General features: G+C 37.9%; 1 protein-coding gene across 4 annotated transcripts in view; it reads right to left on the reverse strand.

Moving 5' to 3' along the window:
* The window catches only part of SLC4A4 (solute carrier family 4 member 4), a 353,776-nt gene that overhangs the window by 58,968 nt on the left and 276,080 nt on the right, over positions 1-18,728 (reverse strand). For all 4 annotated transcript variants that reach the window (XM_082653633.1, XM_082653632.1, XM_082653631.1 and 1 more), the window contains exon 15: positions 8,573-8,643. In XM_082653633.1, the coding sequence (XP_082509759.1) occupies positions 8,573-8,643 (71 nt within the window). The remainder of the gene's footprint in view (positions 1-8,572; positions 8,644-18,728) is intronic.

Below are 18,728 nucleotides of genomic sequence, written 5' to 3' on the forward strand. Positions count from 1 at the left end.
ACTTAGTAAACAACATTTCACTGGCCAAATACAACCCGCTACCTGTTTCTGTAAATAAAGTTTTATTGAAACACAGCCATGCTCATTCATTTACACACTGTTCATGGCTGCTTTTTGCTACAGCTGCAGCACTGAGTAATTTCAGCAGAGACTGACACACAAATCCTAAAATATTTACTATCTGGTTCTTCATAGCAAAAGTGTGCCTACTGTGGTTTACTCTCTTGTCTAGGACTCCTATGTTACTTTACATTATTGTACTAAATAAAAATCTCATGATTTCATCAGAATAGTACATTACACATTTTTGTTTGGCAGCCTTTTATACTTATTATTTCATGAATAGTGTTTGTGATGCTGGTTGATTCACTGTAAATAATTCTGGTTTTGATCATTTGTAATTCAGTCATAGAATAAGCAAAAAGATATAAATGATTCTTCTTTAGTTCATGGAAATACTGAACATGTATCAAAGCAGCCGACTGGGAAAATACCCTCATGGGTTTCAATCTCAACTCTATCACCACTCAGTTGGAACACAGAAAAAAGTAACTTCACTTTCCTGTGCAACTACAAATAGGACTTTTTACTTAAATAGCTGCAAAAGAGTACCATGAAGATCACTGTGCTCCTAACTTTGGAAAATGCTCTAAAGTGAATAGTATCCTTCACGTGAAAACCACTCTGTTTACAGTTCAGTAAGTCATGGTGGAAAATGTACAACCAAATAACACTGGTTCCTGAAAGAAGGCAATACTGTGTTGGACACATCCAGCGTAGATGTCAAGTGACATGAAGAAGAAAGAAATCCCTCAATCTGCTGAAATATGTAAAACATTGTGTGTATGTACATTTATCTGGGAAGAGCGACCAAAGATTTCATTAGAACCTCAAAGGAGGCAGTGATGCAAAGAAGCTTCAGAAGTACTGCCTTCGTGTTGTTATAACTGAGATAATTCTGTCCTCCTAATACGACATTCTCTGTGTATTTCAACCACACTCCAATTTTCATTCACTCTAAGAGCAACTTCCTGCTTTCAGGATTAACAGTGATTTCTTATCTCTCAGCAAATGTTCTCCAATTCAGAGAAAGATTAACCATTTTGTACCTACTTCTTAGTAAACTATTCTACATCCGTACTTACATCCTCAGAGGCATGTTAAACTTAACCATGTTCAAAAACTAACTCCTAATCTTCCTCAAACCTGCTCCCCCTAGGGTCTTGCCCATTTCTGTTAATGGCAACTTTATCCTCCTCAATTCTAAGAACAGAAAACTTGAAGTCATCGTTAATTCTTTTCTTTCTCGCAAGTCACATTATGGTGAAGACTTTATATTAGAATACATCACATCTCACCCATAACTATGGCTAACACTCTTGTTCAAGCGACCATTGTCTCCTCTGAGCTTAATGCAGGAGACTTTTATCTCGCCGCTCTGTCCTTTACTCCTTATAGGTGATTCTCATTTCTCTATGGCTTTGATCTTTATCTCAAAAGTCTATGCACAGGATTTAAGTGATTAAATCAGAACTTTAATAACAAAACAGTTGGGAATATAATCTCAGAAGTCCTCTTTGCCTGTCAGAACTGTCATAGCACATCATCTCTAATTCTCATGATGTTTCTAACCTCCTATTGCAAGCACAGTGTAGCTCCCTTCAATGAGACCATCAGTGTTATAAGGTGCAAATGCTCAGAGAGATGTCCAATGGGTCTGGTGACCTGCATCTAGGAGAGATGTCAAGTTTGGGGACATCGACTAAGGAGTCAGCTGCAAAGAGCTGATCACTGGAGTAATAAAATTTAATAAAACTACAAAGGGAAAGTGTGCTAGAAGAAACGAGTGTAAAACATCTAGGGTACCTGCAATAGAAGTAAAAACACCACAAAAGACTTTGAGAGTGATGGGTAAAAGGAAAAGTACAATCACAGTGTTGAAAATCAAAGGACGAGAAAATAGTAATATGTGGGGGAGGGTTGATAAGGGTCTAATGTTGCAGAAATGATAATGAGGGATGAAGACTGAACAAAATCCATTGATTTATTTTCATTGCTTTTTTTGTGACTAGAATATTTTTGGTAATTTCTTGAGGGGAGTTCAAATAAGGGAAATGAGTTGAGAAATATGTGAGGATGAAAAACTGAAATGGCAATTCCAGACAATTTTTAAGAAATACAGTAACAAAAGGAAAGGCTAGAGCATGCGAGCATTACAGGATCAAGGCAAGTTCTTTAGGGCTGGCGAAGACTTTTGAGATGCTTGTGGTGGATGAGAAAGAACCCAGTTATGGGTATGGAAGGAAAAAGGGGGTGCTGGGAAAAACAAGAACGGAGGAAGGAAGGTGAAAGATTAAGATGCAGAGAGAGAAAGGGAGATTGACAAGGATTTGGCCTCTTTTGACAGGATGGGTAAAAGCCAGAAGTGACAAAAGTATAACGCCTGCAGACCAAAGGGACTGTGTGTCACCAAAAAATAAGAAAGAAGAGCAAAGACAGGGGAAGAATTCAATTTAGGATACAGCAGGTGCCAAAAGAAATGTTTGTTAATTGAATGAATGAAATCACTCATCAAGACACAAATATTTGACATATTTAAGGAAGATATCTATCAGTGTATCTACTCTTTCTATCTGGAGAACAAAACTAAAGTAAAAAAAAAGTTCAATTTAGATCATCAGGTAAAATCCAGTATTCCCAGTTACATATGAGTTTCAAATAAACAGTGAATAATATTTTTAGTATAAGTATGTTCTATGTAATATGTAGGACATACTTACACTAAAAATATTGTTCATTATTTATCTGAAATTCAAATGTAACTGGGACCCTATTTTTTTTTCTAACTCTGGTGATGCTATTTCAGTTAGCTATAGGCTATTTTGAGTAACAAAAGAGAAAGTAGAAAAATGTGGCCAAAAGCAAACAGAAAATGCACTGGGCCCCAATTACATGGCTAACCAAGATAAGCCTTAAGGGAACAATAAAGAAGAATAAAAACAACAACTTTTAAAAGTTTTATTGGAGAAATAAAATATGCCCACTTAAATATTAACTAATAATTCAAGGCATCAAAAGCAAGTGTCTAAATGAATGGTACAGAGATGATTAGATCAGAAGAGGGACTGATTAATTTCACTGAGCACAGGGAAAACAAAAACTGCACCTTGAAAAAAGAACTGGTCTTTGTAGAACTCTCATACTCAAAAGGCAGTAGGAAGAAGTGTGGCAGGACAACAAAACTAGAAAGGAATGACAGAGAGAGTAACAAAAGCCAATGAAGAGGGGAATAAAAGTGACAAACTTTGGGTGTATATTTCTTTCTGCATTGGCAGAAACAAAGAGGTAAAGCAGTAGATGGAGAGACACCATGAGCAAAGATGCAGATTCGGGGACATATGATGCTTCATTCACTCATCCAGTAAGTCCTTTAGGCACCACTTATTGAATGCTCACCATGAAGAGGAACTCACAGTGAGTGGACCAGAGCAGAACGTCTGTGTAAATGGGTAGTGAGAAAAAAGGTGCAAAGGAAATGGGACCAAGTTGCTGATGGTCTTAACTGAGGTCAATCTCATGAAAAGAAATTTCCACCTGTTTTTATGGATCTCATTTTCTAGAGGATGACCCTATTTGTATTGAGTGAATATGTTTATAAATCTTAAAAGTAAAATGTATACTGAAGGATTAATTTTAAAATTTAAAACACCATAGTAGTCTCCGCAAAGACAAAAGTGGGGGATATATGAGAGGCAGTGGGAAAAATTTTGACAGTCATTGAAGCTAGGTGATGTGTACATATGAGGATTTATTGTACTATTCTATTTTAGTGCATGTTTAAAATTTTCCATAATATTTTTAAAAGTAGGAACATGTACTCTTTAAGGAGATTTAAGGACAGAATAGTTTTTGCACTTCACTTTCTTAATGAGAGAAAATCACAAGGATGCTATGCACAAGAAGATTAATATGACATTCCATTTCCCATGAAAATGAACGTTAGCTCCTACAATCACCCTGAAGGTACATCAAATCACAGCACTTTTACTTCCATGTCTGACTGCCAAGTGGTGTTTATGAGACTGTAACAGGCCTTAGGCCCATGATTAACAGCATCTCCATGTAGACTATCATGATATGCTTCATTGGGTAATACAATAAGCAAAAAAATTCAAAAATAAAAATTAAAGAGTCTACATTGCTCTCTTTGAGTATCAACTGGTAAAATATAAGCCTTTAAACACACACACACGTATATTTATATACAAACATATATATAAATGAGGGTAATGCTACAAATAAAAGTCTCAAGGTTAAGTGGTTAATGTACTCATTTAGGACTTTTTCCCTGCAGTGGGTAAGCCAGACTTGCAGTGATCTGCAATCTTACTTTATGGTCTACAGGATGTATGTGAGCTGTGACTGCAGTTATATATACTGTTGTGAAATACCAAAACTAATTGGTTGCTTACTTATGATCAAGATATAGAAAGTTACAGGAGACTGTTAGTTGTCCCAACCTAACAATAAAAGCAAGCAGGATAAGCTATAAAATCATAGTTTAAAAAATTCCACCAGTGAGATGAGGATGCAAAGAAACGTAAATAAACTAAATTCCAAAGTTACAAGACCTTCATAGGAGAGAAGAGATCCATGGCCGCCTCATCCCTGGCGGAGTAGCAGGTGGAAGATAAATGCACTGTAGATGGAGGGATGGAGAAATAAGCCAAATCTTTAATGAATTTTTAATGGTTGCCTATAGTCTGGGGTGACACGTTGGAATTCTGTGGAGTCTCAGGTGTCAACAAAGCCTGTGTCCGTCCACCCAGCAAACTTTCTAATGGTCTTTGTCAAATGCACAGATAGTTCAGAAAAGCCTGGAGATTCAACAGAAGAGCTGAGAGAAACCCCTCTTAGACACAGAGTCTCTATCAAATGCAAGAAAGCCACTTTCCTAAGATGGGAAGCAGGGCAGGAGAGCAGAGAGAAACCCCTCTGTGGCATTCAGCTACTTCCGAAAGGGCTAAGGCATCTGCCCTCTGAAGGTGGCGGGGGCGGGGGGCAGAGCAGTTTGGCAAAGAAAGATCTCCCAAGGCTCAAAAAGCTGGGACATAAAACAGGAAATAGAGCATTTCATAGCACTTTCTGGGATGATGGAAACGTTCTATATCTTGTTTTGTGTGGTGGTTACATGAGGTAAAAACTTGTCAAAACTCATTGCAATGAGCACATAAGAACTGTGTCTTTTACGGTATGACTCAATTTAATAAAAAACGAAAACAACAAGGAATCTAACATGAAAGACAAATACTAACCGATCCATTCTATCACATCTTCAGAAGAGAAGCTTCTGACATTAGATTTTGAAATCTGTTCTCTCCCTCTAAGAGCTGGTAAGTGGAAGCCAGCAAATCTCAACACTAATTGCTTAGATACAGTGTGGATAAGCTGTGGCTGGTCTCAAAGATTTACAGAGACCTTTTAAAGAGCTGTGTTTTGCAGGCTGAAGTGAGAAATCAATGGGAAAACTGATGACGGTGAGAAGATTTAAAGACACAATGATTCCAACAATAAATGCAAATAATGGAAAATCTGGCTTTTATCTTGAAGGGTGGTTATTCTTGAGTTCTAACTTCTGTCTAAATGCTCTCATGCCCCGTTTTTCCTGTTGTTTCCCCCAGAAAACAAACCCATACCACAAGGAAGAAGAAAGCTTGTCTTCATGCTAATGAAGCTGAAAAGAAAAGACCTTCCTTCCTCTGACAGGATGTTCTTAGGGCCTTGTGAGAGGGCGTTTCATGGGTGCCCAGGGGCTGCATGTCACTCTTACAGCACCTTCTTTCATGATCTAATTATGGCCAAATGAAAAGAAGGAAATAAAGTCCTGCTGACTGTAGGTCTTAGGAAAGGCTCAGGGGAACTGAGCTAGTGTGGCCAAACACACAGAGGACCCAGGTAGGTGGTCAGAAGCAGTGGCTTTCAACTTCTTCTCTCCACCAACCTGAGTTTTGGTGCCAAACGGCCCAGTAGAATGATAAGAACACCTAAATAGAATAAAAACAGTACCTAACATTGACTGAGAGACAAGTATGTGCCAGCCACTCTGCGAAGTTTTGCCTATTTATTAATCTGGCTCTTCTAGCATCTTTGAGGGAATACTCTTATCATCACCATTTTATAGATGGGAAGCTGCGAAGGTTCCACAGCCTGTTTTTAAAGTAGTGGGGCACTGCGTTTGCAACCAGTCTGACATGAGAACTAAGTATCTGTAAATCCTTCTACAGGACATGCTATTCTGCTCCCCCAAAGAATGGAAATATGCAGATTTTGGAGTTAGAAGGCCCTGAGTCCAAATTCTGGTTTTACTATATACTGGTCATATGGCCTTTGGAAAGTCAGCTAACCTTTATAAGCCTCCGTTTCATCTATAAAATACAGGTAACGTCGTAACTCACAAAGGTATTGCGAGGATTATAAACAATTAATGTAAAGAGCCTGGCCCCTAGTAGGTGCTCAATAGTAGGTGCTATAAGTGATGATAATAAATCGTATTACCTCTCTAACACTCATTTTTGGATCACATATATGTGTGTGTGTGTGTTTATGCAAAGTATACATAAAGGAATAGATACAGAGAGAAAAGGAGAAATAAAGAACAGAAAAAAAGTGGTCCTTTATAATTACATACACACACATTACATATTTTTCCCTAATTTCTTCTCTCGAGGTGCTGGACATAGCAACTTAACATTTTAATTAAGGTGTGCAACTGATACACACATGAGGGGACTGCTGCCCTGGAGTATAGAGCATTCATAGGAACTAAAAAAGTAAACAATAGTAAACATTTCAATTTGCAAACACTGAAGCATCATGGTGCATTAGCAATAGCACAGGTCGTGGAACCATCCAAACTTCAGTTCAGTCTTTGTTTTACTAACTTATCGCTATGTGACCTAGAGCAAGAAAGGTTATTTACCTTCTGGAGCTTCAGTTGCTCTCACTTATAAAATGGAGATAATTATGCCCAGTAGGTTGTGTTAATGATTACAATACATATTAAGGTTTATAATGATGATAATATGTATAAAACACCTGGTCTCTTGTAGATGCTTTATAAATGGTAGCTAAATTATCATCATTATTGTGCCTTTATGTCCTCTGTCATGGTCGTACCAGAAGTCAACCACAACTTCCATTTGTTTTCCATGAATCTTATAGTGACATCTTATTATAATTACATATCAATTACTAGACTCTCTCCAGGACTTGCCCAAAGACAGGGCTTAAAAAATTCATTAATTTTAAAGCTTTCCTTGATTAGTTACAAAAACAAGTTAGGAAACAATCTCTTTTTAAGTCATTGGAAGTATTTTATTAATTTTTATTGCAAATGAACTTACTGTTTTAATTAGTTACATATATATTTTAAATTTTTAATTAGATTTTAATTAAATTCCTTAAAAGTCTAGAAGGAAGTATTTTTCTCTGTGTTTTAGTCACATCCTTTTTAGGCACTAGGCTGGCTGACTGGCTTGAAGATTGAAAACTGAACTCTCTTCTATATGTGGCCTTTAAAACATATACATACTCTCTTTCATATACACACACTCTCTCTCTCTCTCACACACACACACACACACACACACACACACACACACACTCTCAAACATGGAAGAAACAGAGAGGCAAAGTTTGGAGAAAGTCAGAGAAAACAGTAAGGAAAGAAGTCAAGAGAGCCATTGAATATGAAAACAAGAGAGAAACAGGGTCAAGTGAGAGTTGTCCAGGAAAGATACAAAGCATCATCTTTGAAAGGGATGTTGTGGGCACTGATTATATAATATCTGCAGAAGTGTTCTGGTCTCCTGAGAGATGGGCACTCGATCAATACAAAGTATTATGTATGGGTTCTGTCTTTATAACTGAGAGATTGATATTCTTTGGTAAGATTCCATATCCAGTGTAGAAGGAACACAATTACAAGTCTGAAACAGCACTTTCCCCTTTTTCTCTAACACAAAAGTCTTCTTCCAGTGTGCGACCTTCCATGCAAAACAGCTCATTTTTAAAGCTTAGTTCCAGTCCCTTAAAGATCCTTGGTTACAAGCCATGGGAAAGGATATCATGTGACAGAGGCACGGTCCTTTCTAAGTGACACGGGAAGTGTCCTGCTACAGTCACCCTCAGTGAAGGGAACACAGCACCATCTGGTAGTCAGAAGAATTCGTAATCGTACTAGAAACAAAGAGAGGATACTACGCTATCACTTTGCAACTTCGCTCACTTTCCCTTGTGAAAATATTTCAAGGTGACAATTAATGGACATAACAGTCAAATTCCTGAGAAGGTTTGAAAAGTATGTTGCACTTTAAGTGCACTTAAGTTTAAAAGAAAAAAGAAAAGGAAAAAAAGCTGACTAGAGTACAGAAAATGTTTTTCTTGTCCCTCTACCATCACTGACTATTAAATATGTGTTCAGACTAGGCTTGCTGAGTGGTGGGAGACATCATATTATGAATATTATTAGAGTGTACAATATGCAAATGATCTGCAATACTAAGCCACTTACTGCGTCAGTAGAAGAAACAGTTGGCAAATCTTCAGGAGCCAATGTGGTATCATTTGACATGGAGATATTAACTGTAAGCAAAAGACCATTTTTTACTGTAAAAATAAAATTAAAGTGACCTATATGCATATTTAGGAATCTAAACAGGCAGGCTTAGGCATTAATAAAAATGTCTTCAATAACAACATAAAGGCACAATAAGTTTTTCTTTATTATAACTGTATTCTCCTTTCACCTACATAAAACAACCAAAAATTTGGACGTCTTTTGTGCTCTAATCTGATAAGAAACAACGACAAATATTTAAGGAGATGATATTGTACTTTGTTTCAGGTTTAAAAACAAAAACCCAACACTTCTATGTTACTAAAAGGCACTCAATATATTTTGCCTAGTGGAAGAAATGGCTGTTAATAAGTGAGGAAGTTGATCACTGGCTTCACGCACAGTCAAATCTCATGAATTGAAGCTTTACTAATTAAGAATCAGCTGATTTTGGAACTTTGGAACTTTGGAATTCATATGAGAGTATATCTTTGCAAAATGTGTGAAAACAAAAAAGTGCTAAATAATAAATTATATATAATGTATTATTATAATGAGCATGAATATTTAATCTAATTTTTAAATTATTTTCATACAGTTTGGCATCATTTGTAGATTTATGAAGATGTCACTTGCAGAAGAACCTAGTTTATTTATTAAACCAACCCTCCTCTTTGAAATATTTCATTGCTTCCTTTCTACTTATGAGTCTAAAATTAAAACATAGGATTTAAAAAGTATTCTATAATTACAAGATTTTTCTTTATCGGATAAGCTCTTTTCCTATTATTTGAAGCTTTATGTATTAGAAAATAAATTGTTATGCAGAGACTATCCCTCATTTATGGAAATATTATGAAACAACACTTACCCAGTTTTTGTCTTTGAGGCTCACAAAGTTCATTTAACATCCAAATTGCTAATTATTGTTTGGTCCCAGAGTGCCCCCCAACCCAGCCCCCAGACCTCTAGCCTGTCTTCTTAGTTTGCCATGTTTTAGGTCTCACTTATATAAACTTCTAAGAAGAAACAGACAGGTTTATTTGACTGTTTCAATTTAGAATATAAGATCCCTGAGGGAAGAAGAAAAGGGGCATGGCTTGTTCACTGCTTTTTCCCAGAATCTGCCCAGTCTGGCACTTAACTAACAGGAACTCAAAAATATTTGTTAATTATTCAACCTTAAAAAAGAAGGAGGGCTTCCCTGGTGGCACAGTGGTTGAGAGTCCGCCTGCCGATGCAGGGGACACGGGTTCGTGCCCCGGTCCGGGAAGATCCCACATGCTGCAGAGCGGCTGGGCCCGTGAGCCATGGTCACTGAGCCTGCGCGTCTGGAGCCTGTGCTCCGCAACAGGAGAAGCCACAACAGTGAGAGGCCAGCGTACCGCAAAAAAAAAAAAAAAAAGAAGGAAATCCTGCCACTTGCAAAAGCATGGATGAACCTGGAAGACATTATGCTATGTGATATAAGTCAGACATGGAAAGCCAAACACTGCATGGTATCATTTATAGATGGAATCTTAGAAAAAAAAAAAAAGTCTGGTGGTTGCCAGGGGTTGGGTGGTGGGGAAAATAGAGAGTCGGTAAAAGGGTACAAATTTTCAGTTGTAAGAGAACTAAGGTCTGAGGATCGAATTATAACATGGTGACTGCAGTTGATAATACTATACCATAGAACTGAAATTTCCTAAGAGAGTAAAACTTAAGTGTTCTCACCAAATAAAACAAAATAAATATGTGAGGTGATGGATATGTTAATTAAATTAGTGGGAATCCCTTCACAATGTATACACATAAGGAGATCATCATGTTGTACGCTTTAAATATAATTTTACTTGTCAATTACACTTCAGTAAAGCTGAAAGACAATTGTTTACTGTCAGTAAGAGAAGCTAGGAAAGGGGTCATTCAATGACTACAAATGAATGACAGCAGATAAAGGCAAAAGAATTGAAATAAGGAAAACAAAAGGGGAGAAAATACTTAGCTTCGGTCCTAGTTTTTTGCAATCCATTCTGATCTTTGAAGGCTCTGGAATTGTTAAACTTTTAACCTCTTGCTAGCTGCCGCCAGGGCTTCCCTAATTCATCGGTAAAACAAGCACACGTGCAGACTCTATTTTCTCATTCTTTGTGTTTCATTATAGGTCACAGAAAGAATCAAAATAGGATAAAGGATGCTTGGCCCAAAGAGTAAGACAAAACATAAATCCCTGAAGGAAGAAGATGTTAGTAAATTACTAGTAGTAAAACCTAGAATCTTATTACTATTTTGTTCTAAAAAGCTTAAAGTACATTTTCTTACATTATTCCGTTTGTTCATTTTACAACATATAAGAGCACAAAACAGGTATACTGTTTTTTTTTTTTTTTTTTTTTTTTTTTTTTTTTTTACCGGTACACGGGCCTCTCACTGTTGTGGCCTCTTCCATTGCGGAGCACAGGCTCCGGACGCGCAGGCTCAGCGGCCATGGCTCACGGGCCCAGCCGCTTCGCGGCATGTGGGATCTTCCCGAACCAGGGCACGAACCCGTGTCCCCTGCATCGGCAGGCGGACTCTCAACCACTGTGCCACCAGGGAAGCCCCAGGTATACTTTTATACCCGTTTTATGTTGGATGGGACTCTGAGGCAAGATATGCCAGGTTTCTTGCCCAGGATTACAGAGTCAACCAGAAGTAGAGCTGGTACCAAAACCTTGTCCATCATTCTTCCTTTTCCTATCCAATATTTCTATTCATCAAAATCAAGATGATTTATGCAGCCACAGAATTCAAGGTGGGAGATAACGATTCACCAACGTTAGATGATGTGGATCTCTCTACTGTAAATAGAAATGTCTGACCTGTCTAAGCATTTGAAAGAAAACAGCACATGAGAAATCAAAGGCACTATTTAGAGGGTGTCTGGGAAGCTGCCTTTCCTGAGCTAGATTCTTTGATGCAATTTTATGAGCTTCCTGTCGTAACAGAGTGAAGGTCTTTTTGCAACACACTTTTCTGCCTAGTGTGAAACAAGTAGTGAGGGGGGAGGAGGAAGGTATTCCAGGCTCTTTCCTTGTGAAATGAATGACAGATAATAAAGACCACGAGTTCCAATCTGAACTTTTAGTAACCACTCTCGAGTTCTGGATACATGTCAATTTGCTCATCCAAGTTTCTTTCATCTTTTCAGTATGCCTCTGAGACAAGCTATGCACATTGGCTCTCAAAATCCCAAAAGACCAGTATCAAAACAAAAGTAAGAAGTATATACTTTTCCTACTTATTTTAATAAGTAGCTGCTTCAAGAGAAAGACTTCCAAATAAATATATAAACAAGCACTTCTATAAATAGACATATTGGCAGGATATGGCAGAGTCCATAAATAAGATTAAAAGTAAATTTCTTTAAGCTCATAGAAGAGAGAATGATCAATTCCAATTGGAAACTTGATCTACAAGAGCCCTTGGTCCCCACTTGGATCCAGACACATACAATGCAAATATTTTGTCAACCAATTGCAGAATGATCTTGTGTGTAGAATCTGTAATATCCTTAATTAGGATTCTGGAACGGTGAAATGGAAAAGCCAAAACACACTGCACTCTGTGTCTTCACTATTTGCTTAGCACCATGGCTTATGAAGAAAAGAAACATTTTGCTCCAGGAACCTGGTTAATTTAGAATGAGCCAACTGTCACTGGGACAGCCTGTGTCCCATACTTGGTTTCAGGTAATTTACACAGGTTGATCATTTTACATTCCTTGGATTTTCACGTCTTGATCCTCCTTTCTGTGTATCAAATTCTAGCTGATCCTCTGGAATGGAGGAATGAACACAGTACTAGATGTTTAAAAATGTGTCTGTCATACCGATGGTCAACAAGCATGTGAAAAGAGCTCAACATCACTAATTATTAGAGAAATGCAAATCAAAACTACACTGAGGTACCACCTCACACTGGTCAGAATGGCCATCATTAAAAAGTCTACAAGTAACAAATGCTGGAGAGGGTGTGGAGAAAAGGGAACCTTCCTACACTGTTGGTGGGAGTGTAAATTGGTGCAGCCACTATGTAAAACATTTTGGAGGCTCCTCAAATAGCTAAAAATAGAGTTGGCATATGACCCTGCAATCCCACTCCTGGGAAAATATCCGGACAAAACTATAATTCAAAAATATACATGCACCCCAATGTTCATTGCAGCACTATTTACAATAGTCAGGACATGGAAAAACCTAAATGTTCATTGATAGATGAATGGATAAAGAAGATGTGGTACAGGGCTTCCCTGGTGGCATAGTGGTTGAGAGTCCGCCTGCCCATGCAGGGGGCACGGGTTCGTGCCCCAGTCCGGGAAGATCCCACATGCCGCGGAGTGGCTAGGCCCGTGAGCCATGGCCGCTGAGCCTGTGCGTCCGGAGTCTGTGCTCTGCAGCAGGGGAGGCCACAGCAGTGAGAGGCCCGCGTATGGCAAAAAAAAAAAAGGAGACGTGGTACATATATACAATGGAATACTACTCAGCCATAAAAAAGAATGAAATAATGCCATTTGCTGCAGCAAGAATGGACCTAAAGATTATCATACTAAATGAAGTAAGTCAGAAAGAGAAAAGACAAATACCATATGATATCACTTATATGTGGAATCTAAAATATGACACAAATTAACTTACTTATGAAACAGAAACAGACTCACAGACACAGAGAACAGACTTGTGGTTGAGAAGGGAGAGGGGGAGTGGGGGAGGGAAGGCTCAGGAGTTTGGGATTAGCAGATGCAAACTATTATATAGAGAATGGATAAGCAACAAGGTCCAACTGTATAGCACAGGGAACTATACTCAATATCCATAATGGAAAAGAATATGAAAAAGAATGTATATATATGTATAACAGAACCACTTTGCTGTACAGGAGAAATTAACACAACATTGTAAATCAATTGTCAATAAAATAAATACTAAAAAAAAGAAAAAAATGTGTCTGTGACTTTTCCACCTTAAGCTGGCTTTTAGTCTTTGTGTTTAATGAGAGATCTAGAGAAAGAACAAGCTGCAGGAGCTACGAGGAGAAAAAGAAGGTGATATACACACATCAATGATATAAACCTCCTATGTAGAGCATATCAACTGTACTGTTTAAGGCTGTTCTTCTTTATCCTCTAGTGACCTGGCACCAGGAACTACCCCATGAATCCTCCGCTTTACACGTTAGCAGAAATGGTACCATCAGAAATAGGCACCAAAGCTCACTTGAGGCTAACAGGTCAAGTAGAAGCAACAACCGGCCAACGAGGCAGATTTGCCTGCTCTGAAGCACCATCACCTCACAGTATAGAGAAAGGAGTCCCAGGAGAACTGCGCTGGAATGCTGGCTGCTCCACCTTCTGAAGCACAGTGGCCCCAACTCCCTTGCCACATAAACTTGAGAACATTACCTCACTCCTCTTGACCACAGGTTCCGCAATGGTGAGATTGGATTTGATAGCATCCACCTCATAAGGTTACCGTGCAGATTAAATAAGGCAATATAGGCAAAACTGCTAGCACAGTGCCCAGTACCAGGTAAACTCTAAATAAATATAGCTAAGATTACTATTAGCTTCACCACCCAAAGATACATATATATTATTAAAATATTATATATATTAAAATATAGTTTATTAAAATCCAGTAGTAAACTGTCTGGCATTTGGATGGTGCTTAATAAATGTTAGTCAAATCTGAATTTATACCTTCAACATAGCTTCTTAGGGTGGAACTGATTAACCTGCTCTGAATAAGAAAAAATTTAAGAGTATTCTCCATGATAATAAACCTTTAATGTTTTATTCCATTCTATGTAAGCAACATCTTAAGGCAACTAAGTAACTGGAAAATAAATACAGAATAAAATTTAGAGTGTCTGGCCTGCATGGTTATGTCAGATGTATTTAAGGATTCTGGATAACTTGAGCACACGAGTGTCTCTTGATAAAGTCAAATATTTATGCTTTAAGTTTCCAGATCAATAAAAGGACAAAAATGGCTTTTGTAGGGATGACAAAGTGAAGGAGGAAAACTTTGGAAGAAGTAGCTCTTGGGAAATTACCTGCCACGATCTCAGCCTTAAGTCTTAAAACAAGCAAAATTAATAGGAAGTTTTTACTCACTATTTCTTGTTATTATCCTTTTTGTTTTCCTAAGTATGTTTACCAAAACTTCATGCTTGAGATTTCCACTGTCATTAGACAAGTTCAAGGTAAGATGTTCTTTAATCCGTGAACACTCTATTCACATGCTCACCTATGATGCTGCACTGGAGCTGAGCTACTATCTGGTAATAAGCTGGATATATTTAGCCACTACTTTCACAAAAACTTCTCTTCTATACCCACCCATCATTACACTTAGGATGTGCATAGACATTATTCTCGGGGACATTTTCCAAATCTGGGTTTTATTCAAACCCAAAGCTAGAGAATTACCCAGGTCTGGTAATTATCCAGATACACTGCTTCTCCTTTTCTGATTCCTGCAAGCTTTATACAGAAACTGCTAAAACATAGGTTAGGTCAATAAAAGGAAACTAAAATGATGGGTCTTTCAAATATCCATGGTTATCCCAAAAGACCATGTTACCATGAATGACAAAATGTCAGCTGCGCTGGTAAAGTATCTTGGCAAATGCAAGCCTAAGCAGTGCTACAGCAGAAGGCCTTGCACCTCCTGTTCAACCCTCGGTCTATGACTTAAACCCACTGTATAAGCAAAAGAGGGAATGACAAAATAAAAATAAAACTGCATAGAATATGATGCAGGTCATGGAAGATGAATTAGGGTTATCTTTTATGTCCTAATTTTCTTTTAATGGGCTAATTATGAAGCACATATTGACTATAATATGGGACCACAGGAGACACGATCCAGCAGTTCTTTTTAATGGTTATGACATACTGGTGCATAGAATTTATTAAGATAATAGAAAAATTATATACAAAAAAAGGTAACGAAATTCCACTCTAGTGATGATAGTTTTAAAGCATTTGGAAGGCTCCTCATGCTGTAAATATAACCAAGGTGTGGAAATGGAAGCCATGCTTACTTCCAATCACTTGACTTGGTCTGACAGTTTCATGCCAGGAAAAAGGCCATGTTTTACTTAGAGATACTACAGACAGTGATGCACTCGGTGCCTGAGAAAGGCTTTATTCTTCTTAATCATTCATCCATTACTAAGCATGTTCTCCCTGGAACAGTCAACACTGAATCGATAAGATATACCCCTGCTGTTAAGAGTATAGTGTCTATCCCCTTGAGGCAATTTTCCTTGCTTTTCTAATGTGTTTATCATATTTAGCAAGCCTTTTTCCCCTCCAGATACAAAACCAACACCTGGTCAGAAAATTTATTTTGACCCTTTCCAAAATATTAACAATGCCCTTGAGTGTATAGTCACTGCAACCCTGACATATTAGGCAAATGAACAAAGGTACTAGGGTAGAAATTTACTTATAAAGTCTAGGTCAAATGAATTTCTGACCTTATTCATTCAAAAAATAATTAACACTAATTAAAAAGCAACTCACTTTATAAAAAGCAGTGTGTATATATGTGTGTACGTGTGTGTACATGCATGTGTAAGTGTGTGGTGTGTGTTCTGCTTCATTGCAAGTAGCACAATTCTTAAAAAGCAATGAACTGCACCCTCAAATTTTTGTTGATAGCAGAAGGGGAAGAAGAAAAGGCAGGAGAAGGAAGAGAAGGAGAGGGGGAAAGAGAAGGAGGAAAGTCTACGTCCTGTTCCCTATTTACAGAATTCTAGCATTAATGTTTTTTTTTTCTGCGGTACGCGGGTATCTCACTGCTGCGGCCTCTCCCATTGCAGAGCACAGGCTCCGGACATGCAGGCTCAGCGGCCATGGCTCACGGGCCCAGCCACTCCGCGGCATGTGGGATCTTCCCGGACCGGGGCACGAACCCATGTCCCCTGCATCAGCAGGCGGACTCTCAACCACTGCGCCACCAGGGAAGCCCGCATTAATGTTTTTGAATGAATTACGTAGATAGACTCTTCTTAGAAGAACTAGGTATCTCACCTCTGGGACTTTAAAGCCTTTTTCTACATGACTGTGTACAGTGTACAACACTTTTGTAGTCTTGAGATTCAGGGGTATAGTATTAAATGATCTAACTATGATACACTGAACTCCTTAACATTTTCCCTTTAAATACCATTCCAATGTTTCATATTTATCTACAACAGTACCTTAGTTTTTGTTTGTTTGTTGGTAAGCTTACAGTGAAGCCTAGTCAATATCTTTTCCTCGGAAAATTTAAAATTTAAATTGAATTTTAAAATGGAAATTTAAATTTAACTTCCGTTTCTAGGGAAGTTAAACGTGTGAACCCCTTTAAAAGAATACAACTAAAAGATTTAACTGCTGGGGCATCTTTTGTGGGACAGTGAGAAATGAGAGAAGCAACAAATTTTTACTATTAGGTGCCAAACAATTTTACATATCCTATTTCATTTAATCCTTAGAGTAACCTCTAAGAGTAGGTACAATTACTAACCCAGCTCACAGATTATAAAACAATGACATTACGAAATCAGCCTGGCCCAAGGTCACACTGCTAACTAGAGCTAAAATTCAAACTCAGTTTCCTTTACTCCAAAGAATTTATGGTTTATATTTTATCACACTAACAGTTTTCTAAGTTGGGATGTTGGTGATGAATGAAATATTGTGAATTGTCCTTCAACTGGATATTGTTCAGTTTTCATTCTGGGCTTTTGAACTGAATCATCTTCTTTCCTATATACCCTCTGCTATGTAACCATCAAGGCATAGTGGGAAATAGAACATCTATTACCTCTATTAATACATTAATTAATAACTATCCTATTTCCAGGAAAAGAGAATGCTAGCACAAAAACCAGGTGCTAATAAAAACCTGACTGATATGTCAAATTTCATGGCTAACTTTCCTAGCAATTGCAACTGAGCTTCCTTAGTTCTTCAATAAATGAGAACCTGGGTGTATGATGGGTTACTGAGCAGCAGATGGGGGCAGGAGGAAGGGACGAAAAGGTGCATTAAGAAAAGGAAACTCAGGAGATGATGAAGTTTTATGAAAGCAAGTAAGAACAAGAAAGATCAGGAAGGGGGGAAGAAGAGTTGTCTTCACAAAGCACCAAAAAAGCCACAATATTATTGTGGCCATGGATATAGTTTTCTTAGAGATTAAGTGACCCCTATTTCCTTTCCTGTAAAATCATTCCTCAGTTTGCAGGATCACGACTCCATCTGCGCAGTTGCTGGTTCATCCTTACATACTGTCCCAGTGTTGAAAAACAAGTCATCCGCCAGTTTAAATATTATTGGCTCATTGATTGAATTCTTTTACTAGGAGTGCATGTTGCGATGAAAGACCAGTCTTTTATTGTTTTTAGAACACTTACTCTAGCTGTATATACAACTGTATTATTCTCTCACTATTGGTTTTCAGTTTGTTGTCATGAAGAACTAAATTTATGGTGGGTCTATGCAGTCTTCTATCAAAAAGTATTAAGGTTATGGGAGAAATACATGATCTTTCATCTTAAAAAGGGTTTTGTAAAACATGAGATTGTCCTGAAAATGCAAATAACCATTTGCCTTTTTCCATACCAGAAACAGATCTCATCTCCATGGATTAAATAATCGCTCACATTCACGTACATATCTTCCATGAGTGCCACTCGTCTGAACGACTCTAAAACTAAGGGGTGCAACCAACCGTCTTGCTGCAGAATGAGCCAGTTGCCCAACAACATTTGCTTAGAATGGAGGATGATGAAGACTGGTTTGCTTGTCCTGTCATTCATACTTATGAACCCTAAATTTTAATAAATAACAACAGCAATAATAATGGTTGTTATATGGTTAACATTTAATTACTTACTAGAAACTGTCCTAAATGCTTTGTCTGTAAGACCTCATTTTTTTCTTCAAAACAATTCTTTAAGGAAGATACTATTATTAACCCCATTTTATAGGTAAGGAAGATGAGGCAAAGTTTCCTTGGGTAAAGGAACTTGCCCAAAGTCACGCACTGGGCATTAGCCAAGAGGGACTTGAATACAAGATCTTCTGACTTCAAAG

The sequence above is a fragment of the Grampus griseus genome (genome assembly GCF_964374135.1).
Source record: "Grampus griseus genome assembly, chromosome: 4".
Classification (NCBI taxonomy): Eukaryota; Metazoa; Chordata; class Mammalia; order Artiodactyla; family Delphinidae; genus Grampus; species Grampus griseus.